Source organism: Podarcis melisellensis (assembly GCF_964234715.1).
Source record: "Podarcis melisellensis genome assembly, chromosome: 9".
NCBI classification, from domain to species: domain Eukaryota; kingdom Metazoa; phylum Chordata; class Lepidosauria; order Squamata; family Lacertidae; genus Podarcis; species Podarcis melisellensis.
The window spans coordinates 3,927,015-3,941,817 of NC_138541.1; the positions used below are offsets into that span (position 1 = coordinate 3,927,015).

The 14,803-nt window shown below is 44.2% G+C and overlaps 1 protein-coding gene across 3 annotated transcripts in view; it reads right to left on the minus strand.

Moving 5' to 3' along the window:
• The window catches only part of FBXO41 (F-box protein 41), a 107,584-nt gene that overhangs the window by 22,439 nt on the left and 70,342 nt on the right, over positions 1-14,803 (minus strand). For all 3 annotated transcript variants that reach the window (XM_081924933.1, XM_081924932.1, XM_081924934.1), the window contains exons 3-8: positions 9,308-9,518; positions 7,678-7,757; positions 6,063-6,421; positions 4,378-4,613; positions 3,584-3,699; positions 2,030-2,182 (exon numbers count right to left, since the gene is read on the minus strand). In XM_081924933.1, coding sequence (XP_081781059.1) covers positions 2,030-2,182; positions 3,584-3,699; positions 4,378-4,613; positions 6,063-6,421; positions 7,678-7,757; positions 9,308-9,518 — 1,155 coding nt within the window. The remainder of the gene's footprint in view (positions 1-2,029; positions 2,183-3,583; positions 3,700-4,377; positions 4,614-6,062; positions 6,422-7,677; positions 7,758-9,307; positions 9,519-14,803) is intronic.

Genomic DNA, 14,803 nt, shown 5'->3' on the forward strand with positions numbered 1-14,803 from the left:
GGGGTGTAAGGAACAAGAAGCCCCGACAATAACAAACGGGCATTACAAGCTACAGGAATTTGCTGAAATGGCGCAGTTAACAAACACCCTGAGAGGCAATTCGAAACAAAAAATTATGGAAAAGTGGGATAGATATAAAACATATGATCAAAAATACAGCAAAGGTTTGTTATCTATGCTAGCATTCGATTGACGTTGGAGTGAGACTGAGTTTAGAAATAAGACTAAGAGCACATATCGATAGAGGAATGTATCAGATAAAATGTAAAGAAATATACAATAATAAGAGAAGCTGTTAGACTATGCGGAGTTGGACAAATTGACAGGGAAGATTAGATATTTAAGAGACCAAAAGTTCATCGAGGACTGGGGGAAATTTGTGGAATATCTGGAAAATATAAGTGAGGGACAGATAACGCTAACGGGATTTAAAGAAGCACTGTGAAAAATTAAGAAGTATTGTCTAAAGGGAATAGAAAGAAAGATATAAATAATGTCAATATAAATCTAAGGAATGCGTAATTTAAATAATGACTAAGGATGATTTACGGAAAAGCTGAAGGAAGTCCAGAAAAGGAATAATTTGTGAAAAATTTGATGTGAAATTAATATGTGTTTTTGTTTTTGTTGTAAACTAATAAAACTTTATTTTTTAAAAAATAAGAGTACATTCATTTGTAAACAAGAAATACACAACGGGAAAGACAGGAAGACTAGTGTGTTGGTATGTATATGATTGGGGGGGGAATTGTTTTTGTTTTTTCTCTTTGTTTTTTCTTTTTTTGTTTCATTTTCTTTCTAGGTATATAAAATTTGTATATAATTTTTGTATGCAGGTTGGAAATTATAGTAAGTCCTGTAATGTAATATGACAACGTTTACCGATGTAATATAAGAATGTTAACAAATAAAAAAAAATGCAAATTAAAAAAGAAAAGAATAAAAAGAGAATCTGCCTAGGGTCCAGTTTTGCCAGCAGAAAACAAGGTTAGGCTCTGCTTTTTATTTATGTTATCTGATTATTTGAGCTTCTTTCTGTTTCTGCCCCTCCTCATTTCATCCCCACAACAGGCCTGTGAGGTAGGCTAGGCTGAGAGGCGGCGACTGGCCCAGGGTTACACCCAGAGAGCTTCATCCCTGGCCGAGCCGGGACTTGAACCCTCCTCTCTCCCTGGTCCTAGTCTGGTGCTCTAACCACTGCACCACACTGCCACATTTCCAAATTGGTTGAGAACCACATTTTGTCTTGAACTCGCCAAAATGACAGAATTAATAAGAAACCACTCAGGCGATGAGGTTAAAAAATGGAATGGGATTGTTTCAAAAATTACCTGACAAAATTACTTGTTCCAATAACAACACTCGGTTGTGCCTAGATTAATTCCACAGAAATAAGGGAATTTTCTTTTTCAACGGTTGAATACAGATAATTTAAATGTAAGAGAAATGTTGAAGCCGCATAGAGATAGGGGGAAGTCGACAAACATATAAGGGACTCAAACCAGTATAGTGAAACGGAAAGAAAGAGACTGTAAAGAATGCAAAAGAAGAAATATGAAGGTACAGTGGTACCTCGGGTTAAGTACTTAATTCGTTCTGGAGGTCCATTCTTAACCTGAAACTGTTCTTAACCTGAAGCACCACTTTAGCTAATGGGGCCTCCCACTGCCGCCGCGTCGCCGCACGATTTCTGTTCTCATCCTGAAGCAAAGTTCTTAACCTGAGGTAATATTTCTGGGTTAGCGGAGTCTGTAACCTGAAGTGTATGTAACCTGAAGTGTCTGTAACCCGAGGGACCACTGTAATTTCTTTCTAGCAATTTTGTGTATAGATTATTCAAATCATGGTTTGTACTCCTTGAATAATTTTGTGTCTTTGACAAATATCTTTTCTTTCTTTCTTTCTTTCTTTTTCTTTTTCTGTTATGTATTGTTTTTTTCTTTTCGGTATGTGTAAATTTTAAAAAATGCAATTATTATTATTATTATTATTATTATTATTAAAAGAGAGTTGCATTCTGCCCGCCTACCGGTAGGTGACAGCTTGGAGCGCTCGACAGTAGCAGCTGGCCAGCCAGAGGGAGCGATCTGTCAAGATGTTGGGGCAGTGCGAAATCCGGAGAATCAATAGGTTGCTTCCGGTGGCCTTCAGCAGCGACTCCAGGCCAGCTTCGAGGCAGCCCCTGCAAAGGAAAGGTCCAGATCATCAGAATTGTAGAGTTGGAAGGGACCACAAGGGTCATCTAGACCAACCCCCTTTAATATATGACTCCTTTGCCCAATGTGGGGTTCGACCCACAACCCTTTGCACCACAAAACACAGGGCAGTTTTATACGTCTTTAACTGCCATGGCTTCCTTCAGTAAGTAACCAAACCAACCCCTGCGTTGCAAAGAGAACGCCAGCAATGTCTAGGCAACACGATGGCCATGTACATACGCAATAAACCATCTTTTATAGAATTCCTTCAGACCCTAACAAGTCCAAAATGAAATCTCTACTCTCAAAGTCTCTGAAAATCTTTAAATGATGCGAGGTACCAGACTTTGTACGATGAAAGACAAGATGTGTAGCTTTGTGTATTAAGCAAATATGATGTCTAACACTGAACAGTGGTTCCGGATATTGACTCCTGTTTCGTAGAATTCTTCGTCAGCGTGGTGGGAGGATATAGAATTGCTTCATAAACCCATCTTATTTCAAATGAATGTATGTAAATGAAAATATCAAATGCTGTGGAACAGTGCTCATGTAATAATAACTGATATTTTCATTTACATACATTCATTTGAAATAAGATGGGTCTTTCATTGTACAAAGTCTGGTACCTCACTTCATTTAAAGATTTTCAGAAGAAATCACAATATATAAAATCAAAATAAGAACAATAACCCAATACCACTCCAGAGCAGCCGAAAACAAGCTTGCTCCCTCTCCCATGTGACAGCCTTTGAGACATTTGAAGGTGGCTCTCATATCTCCTCTCAGTCTCCTCTTTTCCAAGCTAAACTTACCCAGCTCCTTCGACCGTTCCTCATCAGGCTTGGTTTCCAGACCCTTGAACATACTGGTTGCCCACTGTCAGGGGTCAGCCATCGGAACAGGGGAGGGAGGCAGGGGGGCCGTTGGGATACAGAGAGCCTCTGAAATTCCTGAGGAGCAATTCCTCTTCCAGCTGTGGGAAAAGCCACACCTCCAGTGGAGAAGAGGGGGAAGGGGCCAGGCAAGCGAGGAAAGGGCTCAAGGAGAGCCCCAGCGCCTCACCCAGCCAGGCTGGCCAGGAGGGACGCACGCCAGTTCCGTCGCCCACCTTGTGCAGAGGGGTGAGACACAAGGAGGGGAGGAGGAGGCTTGGGGTGTCGAAGTTCTTATGTTGGGGAAGAAACCAGAAGGGGCCACTCCTGGATTCTGCAAGTGACTAAGATGGACAGTGGTTCTGCACTGTAAATAGTTTGCACAATAAAGACAGGGCGGATCCTGCCTGGCTACTCACGAGCAACCACAACCAGCATCTGACACCCACCTCTGCACACCTTCCGGCTTGTCAGTTTCCCTGACCGACTTGCCAGGAGGGTCTGACTCACCGTGTGCTTTTCATGTAGTCCTCCTTGGTCTCCTTCTTCCCCCTCTGACGGGGCTTGAGGTTCTGGAGGGTGAGGGAGTGTGTTTGGGTGCACCACTGTGACAGCATGACCAGGAACTGTGGAAGGACAAGGGACATTAAATGCCAGGCAAGTGTCACTCTTCCATATCCTTTCAGGCCCTGACGTTCTGCTTATCTCCCATTTGGATACAGGCATAACTTCAAAATCCTATAAGCTCTGGTTAAACTTGGATCAGAACCAGGATACACATATGAGAAAATGGGCGCAATATTTGGATCATAGAGTTCAAATTAAAAAACCCAACAACAACAAAAAAGGATGGTATTAGCCTAAAGATGGAAAGAAGATAAAATCCCCACCAGACAGAAATGAGAAATTAAGCTGTTAGAATATGCCAAAATGGCCAAACTGACCAGAAAGCTTGGGAACCAAGAAGACAATAACTTTCAAGAAAGAAAGTTTTTAATCTACCTTAGGAGACCACTGTAAGCAGATTAAAACATTAGCAGGATTTTAACAACACTTGTAATGTCACTAATATGATGAACAATATGGAAAGATATAAAATATGGATTCTGTAAGAATACGCAGTTGAAAATGTTGACAATAGGACCCGTGGAGGGGACGGAGGGAAGTCGAGGGATTCAGAGAAATATATGGATATGTATTTGGTATTGTTACAACTTTTTGCTTGTAAAATCAAATAAAAATATTTTTTTTAAAAAAAACAACAAAAGCCAGTAAGCCACAGCAATCTGGAGACTTTGGCTCACCTTAGACGACACCCTGGCGTTCTCCAGGAGCACCCGGGTCCACACGGCGGGGTGCCGCGCCACAAACTTCCAGTCCTTGCAGACCTCGGCTGCCCTCAGCAGCGTCTTGGTGTCGAGATACGTGAAGATGCAGAAGAGGGCGGCTCGCATCTTGAGGATTTCGGGGCTGATGACCTCGTTTGAGCGAGCCGGGCTGCCTCTCTCCGGCCGGACTGCCTTCCCTCCTTCAGACCTGGCTGTGACAGAAGAGATCCATAAAGTTGTCTGGGCACATTAGAGCGTGTCATTTTGTTTTCATACAAACGCTTGAATCCAAAGATCCTGCTGTGCAAGAGGGGGAGATTTTTGCAGTTGTGCTGAGAGTTTCCTCCCATCTACTGATATAAGTGATATCAGAGTGTCAAGAGGCCTCCAGAACAGGAGGCACAGAAGGCTGCAGATGGAGGAAATGGTATCCCTTCTCTCTTACCCCACTTGCAGAGTTTCTTCCAGTCATACCATGTATTAGGATCTTTGTATGCAAGCCAAAAGTATATTGCTGCACTTTTAAGTTTTCAGAAGTGGTTTAAATTGCATTGTGTTATTTCTTTAACTCTCAGTTAATTGGTTAAATTGTTACTTCAAAAGAGGCATCTAAATGTGTTCCTAATTTTGTATATGGGCTTAGGTTTTATAACCAATAAAAAGCTGCTATCAAAAAATTTTGTTTTCATTTTGCATTTCCTTTCACTTTTTAATTTGTAGGTACAGTGGTACCTCGGTTTTCGAACGTAATCCGTTCCAGAAGACCATTCGACTTCCAAAACGTTAGAAAGCCAAGTGGCCTGCCAATTCAGTAGAGAAAATTGTGAAAAACAACAGATACAGCAGAAACCATTCGACTTTTGAGGCGCATTTGAAAATTTAAGCATTTACTTCCGGGTTTCCAGCGTTCGAAAGCCGAAAAGTTCGGCAATGGAGATGTCCGAAAACTGAGGTACCTTCGTATACAGTGGACACTTGGATTGCGAACGTGATCCGTGCAGGATGCATGTTCACAACTCGCAGCGTTCGCAACCCATGTCTGCACACGCACGGGTTGCAATTCTGCGATTCTGCGATTCTGCGCATAGTGCGATTTAGCACTTCTGCGCATGCGCGACTACCGAAACCCAGAAGTAACAAATTCCAGGTTTCAGTGGTCCGCAATTCAAAGTGTCTGTAACCCGAGGCATGACTGTATTACGATATTCAAGGTGTTTTGTGGCAACAACATATATAACAAAGGACACACGTCTTACAACAATCAGATCCAATACAGGATGCCATTATCCAACATAACTTTAAAACGAATGACTTATATCAAATAAAGCAATAGCCAACAATCTATTGGAATATAATAGTACACAAGAAAATTAATGCTCTAAACATCAGCGAGTCTTAAGGAGGAAGACTTAATTTTGGCAAGTTTCTTCAGCAAGGGGTCTTAAAAATATGTTTTTAGGCATCAGGAATTCAACTCTGCTCTCTCGAGACAGATGGATGCCAATAGCAGCAGAATTTCTAGGCCTGCGGACTTCGCTTTTGGGGCTTCCCAATGGCCGCTGTTGCTCTGACCCAATAGAAGCTGCCTTAAAGGTCATATTAAACATGGTTTATGGAAGAAAACCCACCATGCCCCGCTCTCTGCAGGAGAGGAGACTCACCTTGCAGCCTCGAGCTGTTTCTGGACCTGGAGAAATTCTCCTGCTGAGCCTCTGCCGGGGGCTCGGTCTCCCACATCTCGGCCTCCGACTCGGTGGTCCTGGAGCCCACGTCGGAGATGTCTCCTTCTTCGCCCTCGGTGCTGTTGCGGTAAGGGCGGCGGTGCCAGTTCTGGATGGCCTGCCTGCGGAGACCCGAAGCCCTCACTCCACCGGGCCTGTCGAAAGCACTGTCCGAACCTCGGTTCTGCCCGCCCTGGTAGGACTGCCCATCGGCGTTCTCGTCCCCCTGGTACAGCTCGGGGCTGTCACTGTCGTAGCAGCCGGAGCTCTGGGAGACAGCTTTGGCACGGCTAGAGGCTCTGGAAGCACAGAAGGGAAGTGTTAGCAGGAAGGGGCACCCAAAGGCCATCCAGACCAGCCCATTTCGGTTCCGGGCCAGTTGACGGGGATGTAATACCTATTCTGTATTTGTAAGAACTATATTTTGGAACTCCCTGCCATTGATATCAGGCAGACAGCATCATGCCACTTTTCCTGGCACCTGCTAAAAACACTCCCGTTTAGACAAGGGACATGGGTTTGAGCTGTGGTCTAAACCACAGAGTCTAGGGCTTGCCGATTGTGACGTTAACATATGAGAGTGCTGGAGGTGAAATAGTTAAACAGGTTACCCAATCAGAACCCAGGGGGTGGAGTCAGAGGGACTATAAAACCAGCTCCAGGAGGGGCGAAGGGAAGGAGTTCGTTGGGTGGCTGGTTGGAGTGGGAGTGAATTGGAATAGAGTCTGGGGGTAGGTGGCGTTAGTGTAGCGAAATAAGCTGAGTCAGGAACATTTAGGGCTAGGAAGACAAGTAAATATCTGAGAGGTGGTTTAGTGAGTGAGAGCAGGTAGCGGAAGTTATAGGTCTGGATAGGCAGCCCATGATTGTAATGGACCAATACCGTTTATGAAACCACATGCTTGTTAAACTGAAATAAATAAACAGAAATTTATGTTCCAATTTCACCCTGACTGGACTCAGTATTGTCCCAGGTAGGGCCTGGGTGGTGGCAGCGAGAAATAAAGCAGTGGCACAGGGATCAATAGATGGTGAAACGTCCGGGGACCCTGTGTGATCACCACACCGATCAGAAGGTCGGTGGTTCGAATCCCCGCGATGGGGTGAGCTCCCGTTGCTCGGTCCCTGCTCCTGCCAAACTAGCAGTTCTAAAGCACGTCAAAATGCAAGTAGATAAATAGGTACCGCTCCGGTGGGAAGGTAAACAGCGTTTCCGTGTGCTGCTCTGGTTCGCCAGAAGCGGCTTAGTCATGCTGGCCACATGACCCAGAAGCTGTACGCCGGCTCCCTCAGCCAATAAAGCAAGATGAGCGCTGCAACCCCAGAGTTGGCCATGACTGGACCTAATGGTCAGGGGTCCCTTTACCTTTACCCAGACGTTTTGAAAGTTGATGCGAGTTTTCATCTGTTTTTCTAGCCTGTTTGTATTTTCACTTAAATTATTGTTCTCATTTCCCCCCAGTAATTTTATTGTTTTATCGTTTTTGAGAATGGTTGTTTGTTCTCCCAGTCAAGCAGTGTCCAAATTTTATGAAAGAAACAAACAATTCCTTACCCAGTGCTGGATGATGATCTTTGGTTGGAAACCGCGTACGAACTGTGTGCTGTTGCTCCGGGAACCGAGTGCCTGTCTCTCTGCGGAGACAAGAAACTGGGGGTCAGAAGACTCCTTCACCCCCCCAGTGGATGAGATACAGAGTGCTTGAGCAGAACTACCTCCCCATTGCACCCCCACATGAGCATCACAGAAGAGACCCTGGAGATACATGATTCCTGCCTCTAAAACAGGGGTCAGCAAACTTTTTCAGCCGTGGACTGGTCCACTGTCCCTCAGACCTTGTGGGGGGCCGGACTATATTTTTTTTGGGGGGGGGGGATGAACGAATTCCTATGCCCCACAAATAACCCAGAGATGCATTTTATATAAAAGGACACATTCTACTCATGTAAAAACACGCTGATTCCCAGACCGTCCGCGGGCCGGATAGAGAAGGCGATTGGACCTAATCTGGCCTCCGGGCCTTAGTTTGCCTACCCATGTTTTAAACCATAGCAGCGTAGAATTGCAGAGTTGGCTGGGACCCCAAGGGTCATCAAGTCCAACCCCCTGCAGGAAAAAATATATAAATTTATTTGTTTATTTATTTATTGAATTTATATACCGCCCTATACCCGGGGTGGTTCACAGAATAAAATCAAGAATATAAAACCACAAAATACATAATAAAAATAAAAACAACAACCCAATAGCGTCCCCCCCTCCAAAAAAAGAAAACATGTTTTAAAAGGGCATAGGATATAAATCAGATCACCCAAAGGCCTGGTTAAAAAGGAATGTTTTTTTGCCTGGCGTATAAGGTGTATAATGAAGGAGCCAGGTAAACTTCCCTGGGGAGAGCACTCCACAGATGGGGAGCCATTGCAGAGAAGGCCCTGTTTCTTTTGTTGCCAGTGTGGTATAGTGGTTAAGAGTGGTGGACTCGTAATCTGGGGAACCGGGTTCGCTTCCCCGCTCCTCTACATGCAGCTGCTGGGTGACCTTGGGCCAGTCACACTTCTCTGAAGTCTCTCAGCCCCACTCACCTCACAGAGTGTTTGTTGTGGGGGAGGAAGGGAAAGAAGATTGTTAGTCGCTTTGAGATTCCTTCGGGTAGTGGTAAAGCGGGATATCAAATCCAAATTCTCTTCCTGCCACCCTCTGGACCTCTCGAGGAGGAGACAGACAAGAAGGGCCTCAGAAGATGATTTCAGGGTCTGGGTAGGTTCATATGGGGAGAGGCGGTCCTTGAGGTATTAAATATAATTTACGGGTAGGGAACCTCAGGTGCAGGGGCCAAATTTGGCCCGCAAGGCTCTCTATCTGGCCCCTGGCATTGTCCTCAGACCATACCCCACCCACGCCCAGTCAATCCCCTCTTGGCTCTGCTTCCCTCCCCCTTCCAATGCCATTTGCTAGGCAGAATTGCCCCCTTGCTAAGGGGCGGCTCAGTGGGGCAGCATTGGCCTCATCCGTCAAGGTATCCTGGGTTCAACCCCCAGGATCTCCAAGGAGGGTTGGGAGAGAACCATGCCTAAGAGCCGCTGCTGCCGGTCAGTGTAGGTCACACTAAGGCTAGAGGGACCGATATGTCTGACTCAGTATAGAGCAGTTCCCTATATGCTTAGAACGGGCGTCGCTCGGGTACCGGTCTTCCTGTGCTCTTGGACCCAGCCACGCTGCACCTCCCCAGGCTGCAGTTGGGGGTCGTCCCACAGCTGCTACTGATGATCTGCAGCTGCTTCTCGGCTCGGTCGGCCCGATCCAGGAGCTCCTCGATGAACTGCTGGAGGCGGACTTTGGCATTGGCCTCGCGGGCCGCCGTCTCCTTCAGGAACTGGTCGATCTGGATCACTTCCCTGTGGGGAGGAAGGCGAGAGACAGGCAAACCGAATGAATGAACTTTATTATGGTCACAGACCAGGATTAAAAAAAAGCATATAAATAAAGTAGCAGCTAGGATTTTTTTAAGCGATAATTGTTAGAGCAAATGAGGACAAAGAAACAGGCATAGGATAAAACATCTGAATAAAATACAAGATTAAACACGGATAATGGATGGATAAAAACTGATAATTAAAACAGATAAGAACTAAAAACAAACAAAGACACGCAGTTAAAACAACTGTAAGAGCATAAGAACTAAAAGACTTGCAGTTAAAACAACTATAATAGGCTGCAGAGTAGAAGCCTCTGAAATAGAGGACACTCACAACATTAGAAACTGCTGTGCACATATGGTTAAAACAGACAATTAAAACAATGTACAGAAATAAATTCAGAAACAATGTACAACAATAACCTACAGGCAAACTGTAACACCCGGCTGGATTTTTTTGTTATTTCTTATTTACCGTCTTATTTTCTCCCAAACATTCCATACATACAAAAACACACATATGTACAGACACACACACACACACAGACAAAACTGATAATAATGAAAGTAAATATTTTCCCCCTTTTATCATACAAAATCTTATCTTCAATTTTGACTTCCTGTCAAGTCCCTTCGCATATGTTTTATCTTACAATCGAATGTACGCAAAACAATACATCTTTCTATATAAATTTTCTAATACATTCTGAAAACATAATAAATCCTTAATTGTTATCCACCTCCTTTTACTTCCTTTATCACTTGAGTGCTAGCACAGAGACAAAACTATTATTTTTGAACATATCTTCTATAACCATCCCATTTTCCCGCAAATTTTTGCTTTGAGTTTCCTCTGAGTTTGTAACACCCGGGTGGAAGAGTTAAAGGACCCTTCGCTGGACAGTGGTTTATGCAGAAAGACGCAAAGGAACGTGTGGCTTTCAGAAACCAAACTTGAATTGCGGTTAAGATTCCTTTAATCTGTCATCTATCTATCTATATCTATCTATCATCTATCTATCTATCTATCTATCTATCTATCTATCTATCATCTATCTAATCTATGTATCATCTATATCTATATCTATCTATCTATCTATCTATCTATCTATCTATCTATCTATCATCATCTATCTATCATCTATATATCTATCATCTATCTATCATCTATCTATCATCTATCTATCATCTATCTATCTATCTATCTATCTATCTATCTATCATCTATCTATATCTATCTATCATCTATCTATCTATCTATCTATCTATCTATCTATCTATCTATCTATCTATCTATCATCTATCTATCTATCTATCTATCTATCTATCTATCTATCTATCATCTATCTATCTATCTATCTATCTATCTATCTATCTATCTAGAATCATAGAGTTGGAAGAGACCACAAGGGCCATCGAGTCCAACTGCCTGCCAAGCAGGAAACACCATCAGAACACTCCTGACATATGGTTGTCAAGTCTCTGCTTAAAGACCTCCAAAGAAGGAGACTCCACCACACTCCTTGGCAGCAAATTCCACTGTCGAACAGCTCTTACTGTCAGGAAGTTCTTCCTAATGTTTAGGTGGAATCTTCTTTCTTGTAGTTTGGATCCATTGCTCCGTGTCCGCTACTCTGGAGCAGCAGAAAACAACCTTTCTTCCTCCTCTATGTGACATCCTTTTATATATTTGAACATGGCTATCATATCACCCCTTAACCTCCTCTTCTCCAGGCTAAACATGCCCAGCTCCCTTAGCCATTCCTCATAAGGCATCGTTTCCAGGCCTTTGACCATTTTGGTTGCCCTCCTCTGGACACGTTCCAGTTTGTCAGTGTCCTTCTTGAACTGTGGTGCCCAGAACTGGACACAGTACTCCAGGTGAGGTCTGACCAGAGCAGAATACAGTGGCACTATTACTTCCCTTGATCTAGATGCTATGCTCCTATTGATGCAGCCCAGAATTGCATTGGCTTTTTTAGCTGCCGCGTCACACTGTTGGCTCATGTCAAGTTTGTGGTCAGCCAAGACTCCTAGATCCTTTTCACATGTACTGCTCTCAAGTCAGGTGTCACCCATCTCGTATTTGTGCCTCTCATTTTTTTTGCCCAAGTGCAATACTTTACATTTCTCCCTGTTAAAATTCATCCTGTTTGTTTTAGCCCAGTTCTCTAATCTGTCAAGGTCATTTTGAAGTGTGATCCTGTCCTCTGGGGTGTTAGCCACCCCTCCCAGTCTATATCTATCATCTCCTTTATTGGCATACAGTGGTACCTCTAGTTGCAGACACGATCTGTCCTGGAGTGCCATTCACACCCCAAAATGTTCCCAAATACAGCGGCGCTTCTGCGCAAGCGTGGAGCGTGACAGAGTGCTTCTGTGAATCTGTGAAGTGTGAAGAACGGTTCTACATGCGCTCAGCAAAACCCGGAAGTATACATTTCCAGGTTTGCCACGTTCGCAAGCCGAAGACACAACATGAACCTAACGCAACACGAATTATGACTGTACAGGAAAACCTGTAGCAAGAGAAATGGAACGGAACATCCTAGAAGATGGTTTGTGTGCCTGATGGACTGTGAACAGCGGCATCCGACGCTGTAAAACTTTGATGCAGATGTTCAGCATGCAGTTCGGAGGAACGCCTTCCCATCAGATGTCAAGGAAATAAACAACTATCTCACTTGAGAAGACTTCTGAAGGCAGCCCTGTTTAGGGAAGTTTTTAATGTTTGATGCTTTATTGTGTTTTTAATATTCTGTTGGAGCTGTCTAGAGTGCTGAAACCCAGACAAATGGGCGGGGTATAACTAAATTATTATTACTATTTTTATAGTTGCTACACAATTGGTACTGTATGTATATTGTGAATTCCATTTCTCTACAACCTCTCTCTTCTTCTCGCCTGCTTCTTGGGAGAAACGCAATGACAAACCTAGACAGCATCTTAAAAAGCAGAGACATCACCTTGCCCACAAAGGTCCGTATAGTAAAAGCTATGGTTTTCCCAGTAGTGATGTATGGAAGTGAGAGCTGGACCATAAATAAGGCTGATCGCCAAAGAATTGATGCTTTTGAATTCTGGTGCTAGAGGAGACTCTTGAGAGTCCCATGGACTGCAAGAAGATCAAACCTCTCCATTCTGAAGGAAATCAGCCCTGAGTGCTCACTGGAAGGACAGATCGTGAAGCTTTGGCCACCTCATGAGAAGAGAAGACTCTCTGGAAAAGACCCTGATGTTGGGAAAGATGGAGGGCACAAGGAGAAGGGGACGACAGAGGATGAGATGGTTGGATAGTGTCTTCGAAGCTACAAACATGAGTCTGACCAAACTGCGGGAGGCAGTGGAAGGCAGGAGTGCCTGGCGTGCTCTGGTCCAGGGGGTCACGAAGAGTCGGACACGACTAAACGACTAAACAACAACAACACAACCTCTCTCTCTTTTCGACCCCATCAGTGAGACCAAGAGGGGGTTTTGCCGTCTGGGCACCCAGGACCTCCAGGCTTCCACCATGGGGAAGTCACTTCGGTGCTGCTATTGCAACAGAAACAATGCAGGAGGCAGCAGAGCAAGGTGGCAAACATGGTCTCCACCCCCACCCCCACCCCCACTCCTCATTGAATCATTACAACCAACCCTGTGAGGTAGGTTAGGCTGAGAAGCAGTGTCTGGCCTGAAGTCGCACCCAGTTAGCTTCATGGCTGAGCGGAGATTTGAACTCTGGTCTCCCTGGTCCTAGCCTGACACTCACTTTATTTATTTATTTATTTTTTATATACCGCCCTATACCCGGAGGTCTCAGGGCGGTTCACAGAAAAGGATCACAGTATATAAAATAAAAATAACAGCAATCACCCAATAATAACCCCTCAAAAAGAACCACATTTTAAAAGGGTATGGGATGTTGATCAGGTCAACCAAAGGCCTGGTTAAAAAGGAGCGTTTTTGTCTGGTGCCTAAAGGTGTACAATGAAGGCACCAGGCAAATTTCCCTGGGGAGAGCATTCCACAAACAAGGAGCCACTGCAGAGAAGGCCCTGTTCTTGTGTTGCCACCCTCCGGACCTCTCGAGGAGGAGACACACGAAGAAGGGCCTCAGAAGATGATCTCAAGGTCCAGGTAGGTTCATATGGAGAGCGGCGGTCCTTGAGGTATTGTGGTCCTGAGCCATTTAAGGCTTTATGGATCAAAACCAGCACTTTGAATTGGGCCCAGAAACTATTTGGTAGCCAGTGCAGTTGGAGCAGGATAAATGTAATATGCTCAGACTGTCTTGCTCCGGTGAGCAACCTGGCCGCTGAATTCCGGCTGAAGTTTCTGAACCACATAGGTTCTTATTTTCCTTCCTTCCTTCCTTCCTTCCTTCCTTCCTTCCTTCCTTCCTTCCTTCCTTCCTTCCTTCCTTCCTTCCTCTCTCCAACACACAAACAGACCAGCTTCCCTGGGGCATCCAAGCAGTTGCCAGGCCTGCAGGGGGTTCTGAAAAGGTCAGAGTATTTTTGGCACCGAATGTGGGTCAGCTAGAGCCAGGGGGTCACCGAGAAACCAGGGCGCAGAGAGGAGATGGCAGGGCCGGTGTTATCGCTCGCATTCACACAGGGAGCGTTTAGGGATAGTCCCGAACTGAGAGGCATTTTCCTTCCTTCCTGCACAGTTGGGTTATTCAACCTTTTGAGCAAAATGTATGCCCATACATTGCAACTGCTGAAATTAACAAACAGATGGAACTGACCAGAAGACTCCAAGACCAGAGAAAAGAGACGGTGGAAGAAGACTGGAAGAAGTTTAAGGAATATTTGAAAAAATATGTTAATATTTAAATCTTAGAATAGCTTTGGAAGTGGATATAGGCAGTAGAAGATAGAAGATAAGGCATTTTATAAGTGATAAAATGTGAATTTTTTTATGGTTAAAGTAAGTGTGTGTGTGGGGGGGGAAGATGGTTAGAAACTATTATATATGTAAACTGCTAAAGATGAAGTAAAATGAAAATCCAGTAGGTGGGACTTGGGGAACCCCACTTAACAATGTTTAGAAAAATAAGGATATGACAAGAATTTGTTTGTATTGTTTGTCTTTTCTGTTTGTGTTTTTTATTTGTGTTATAAAATGAATAAAAATTTTTTAGGGGGAAAAGAAATTAACAAACAGGACTAAGCTGGGTCCACTGACTTCAGTGGGTCTAAACTTAGTTGAAGACCAACCATTGCAAAGCTATTTCTACATAAATTACCCTAAACCGGGTCACATTTATAACTATTGATA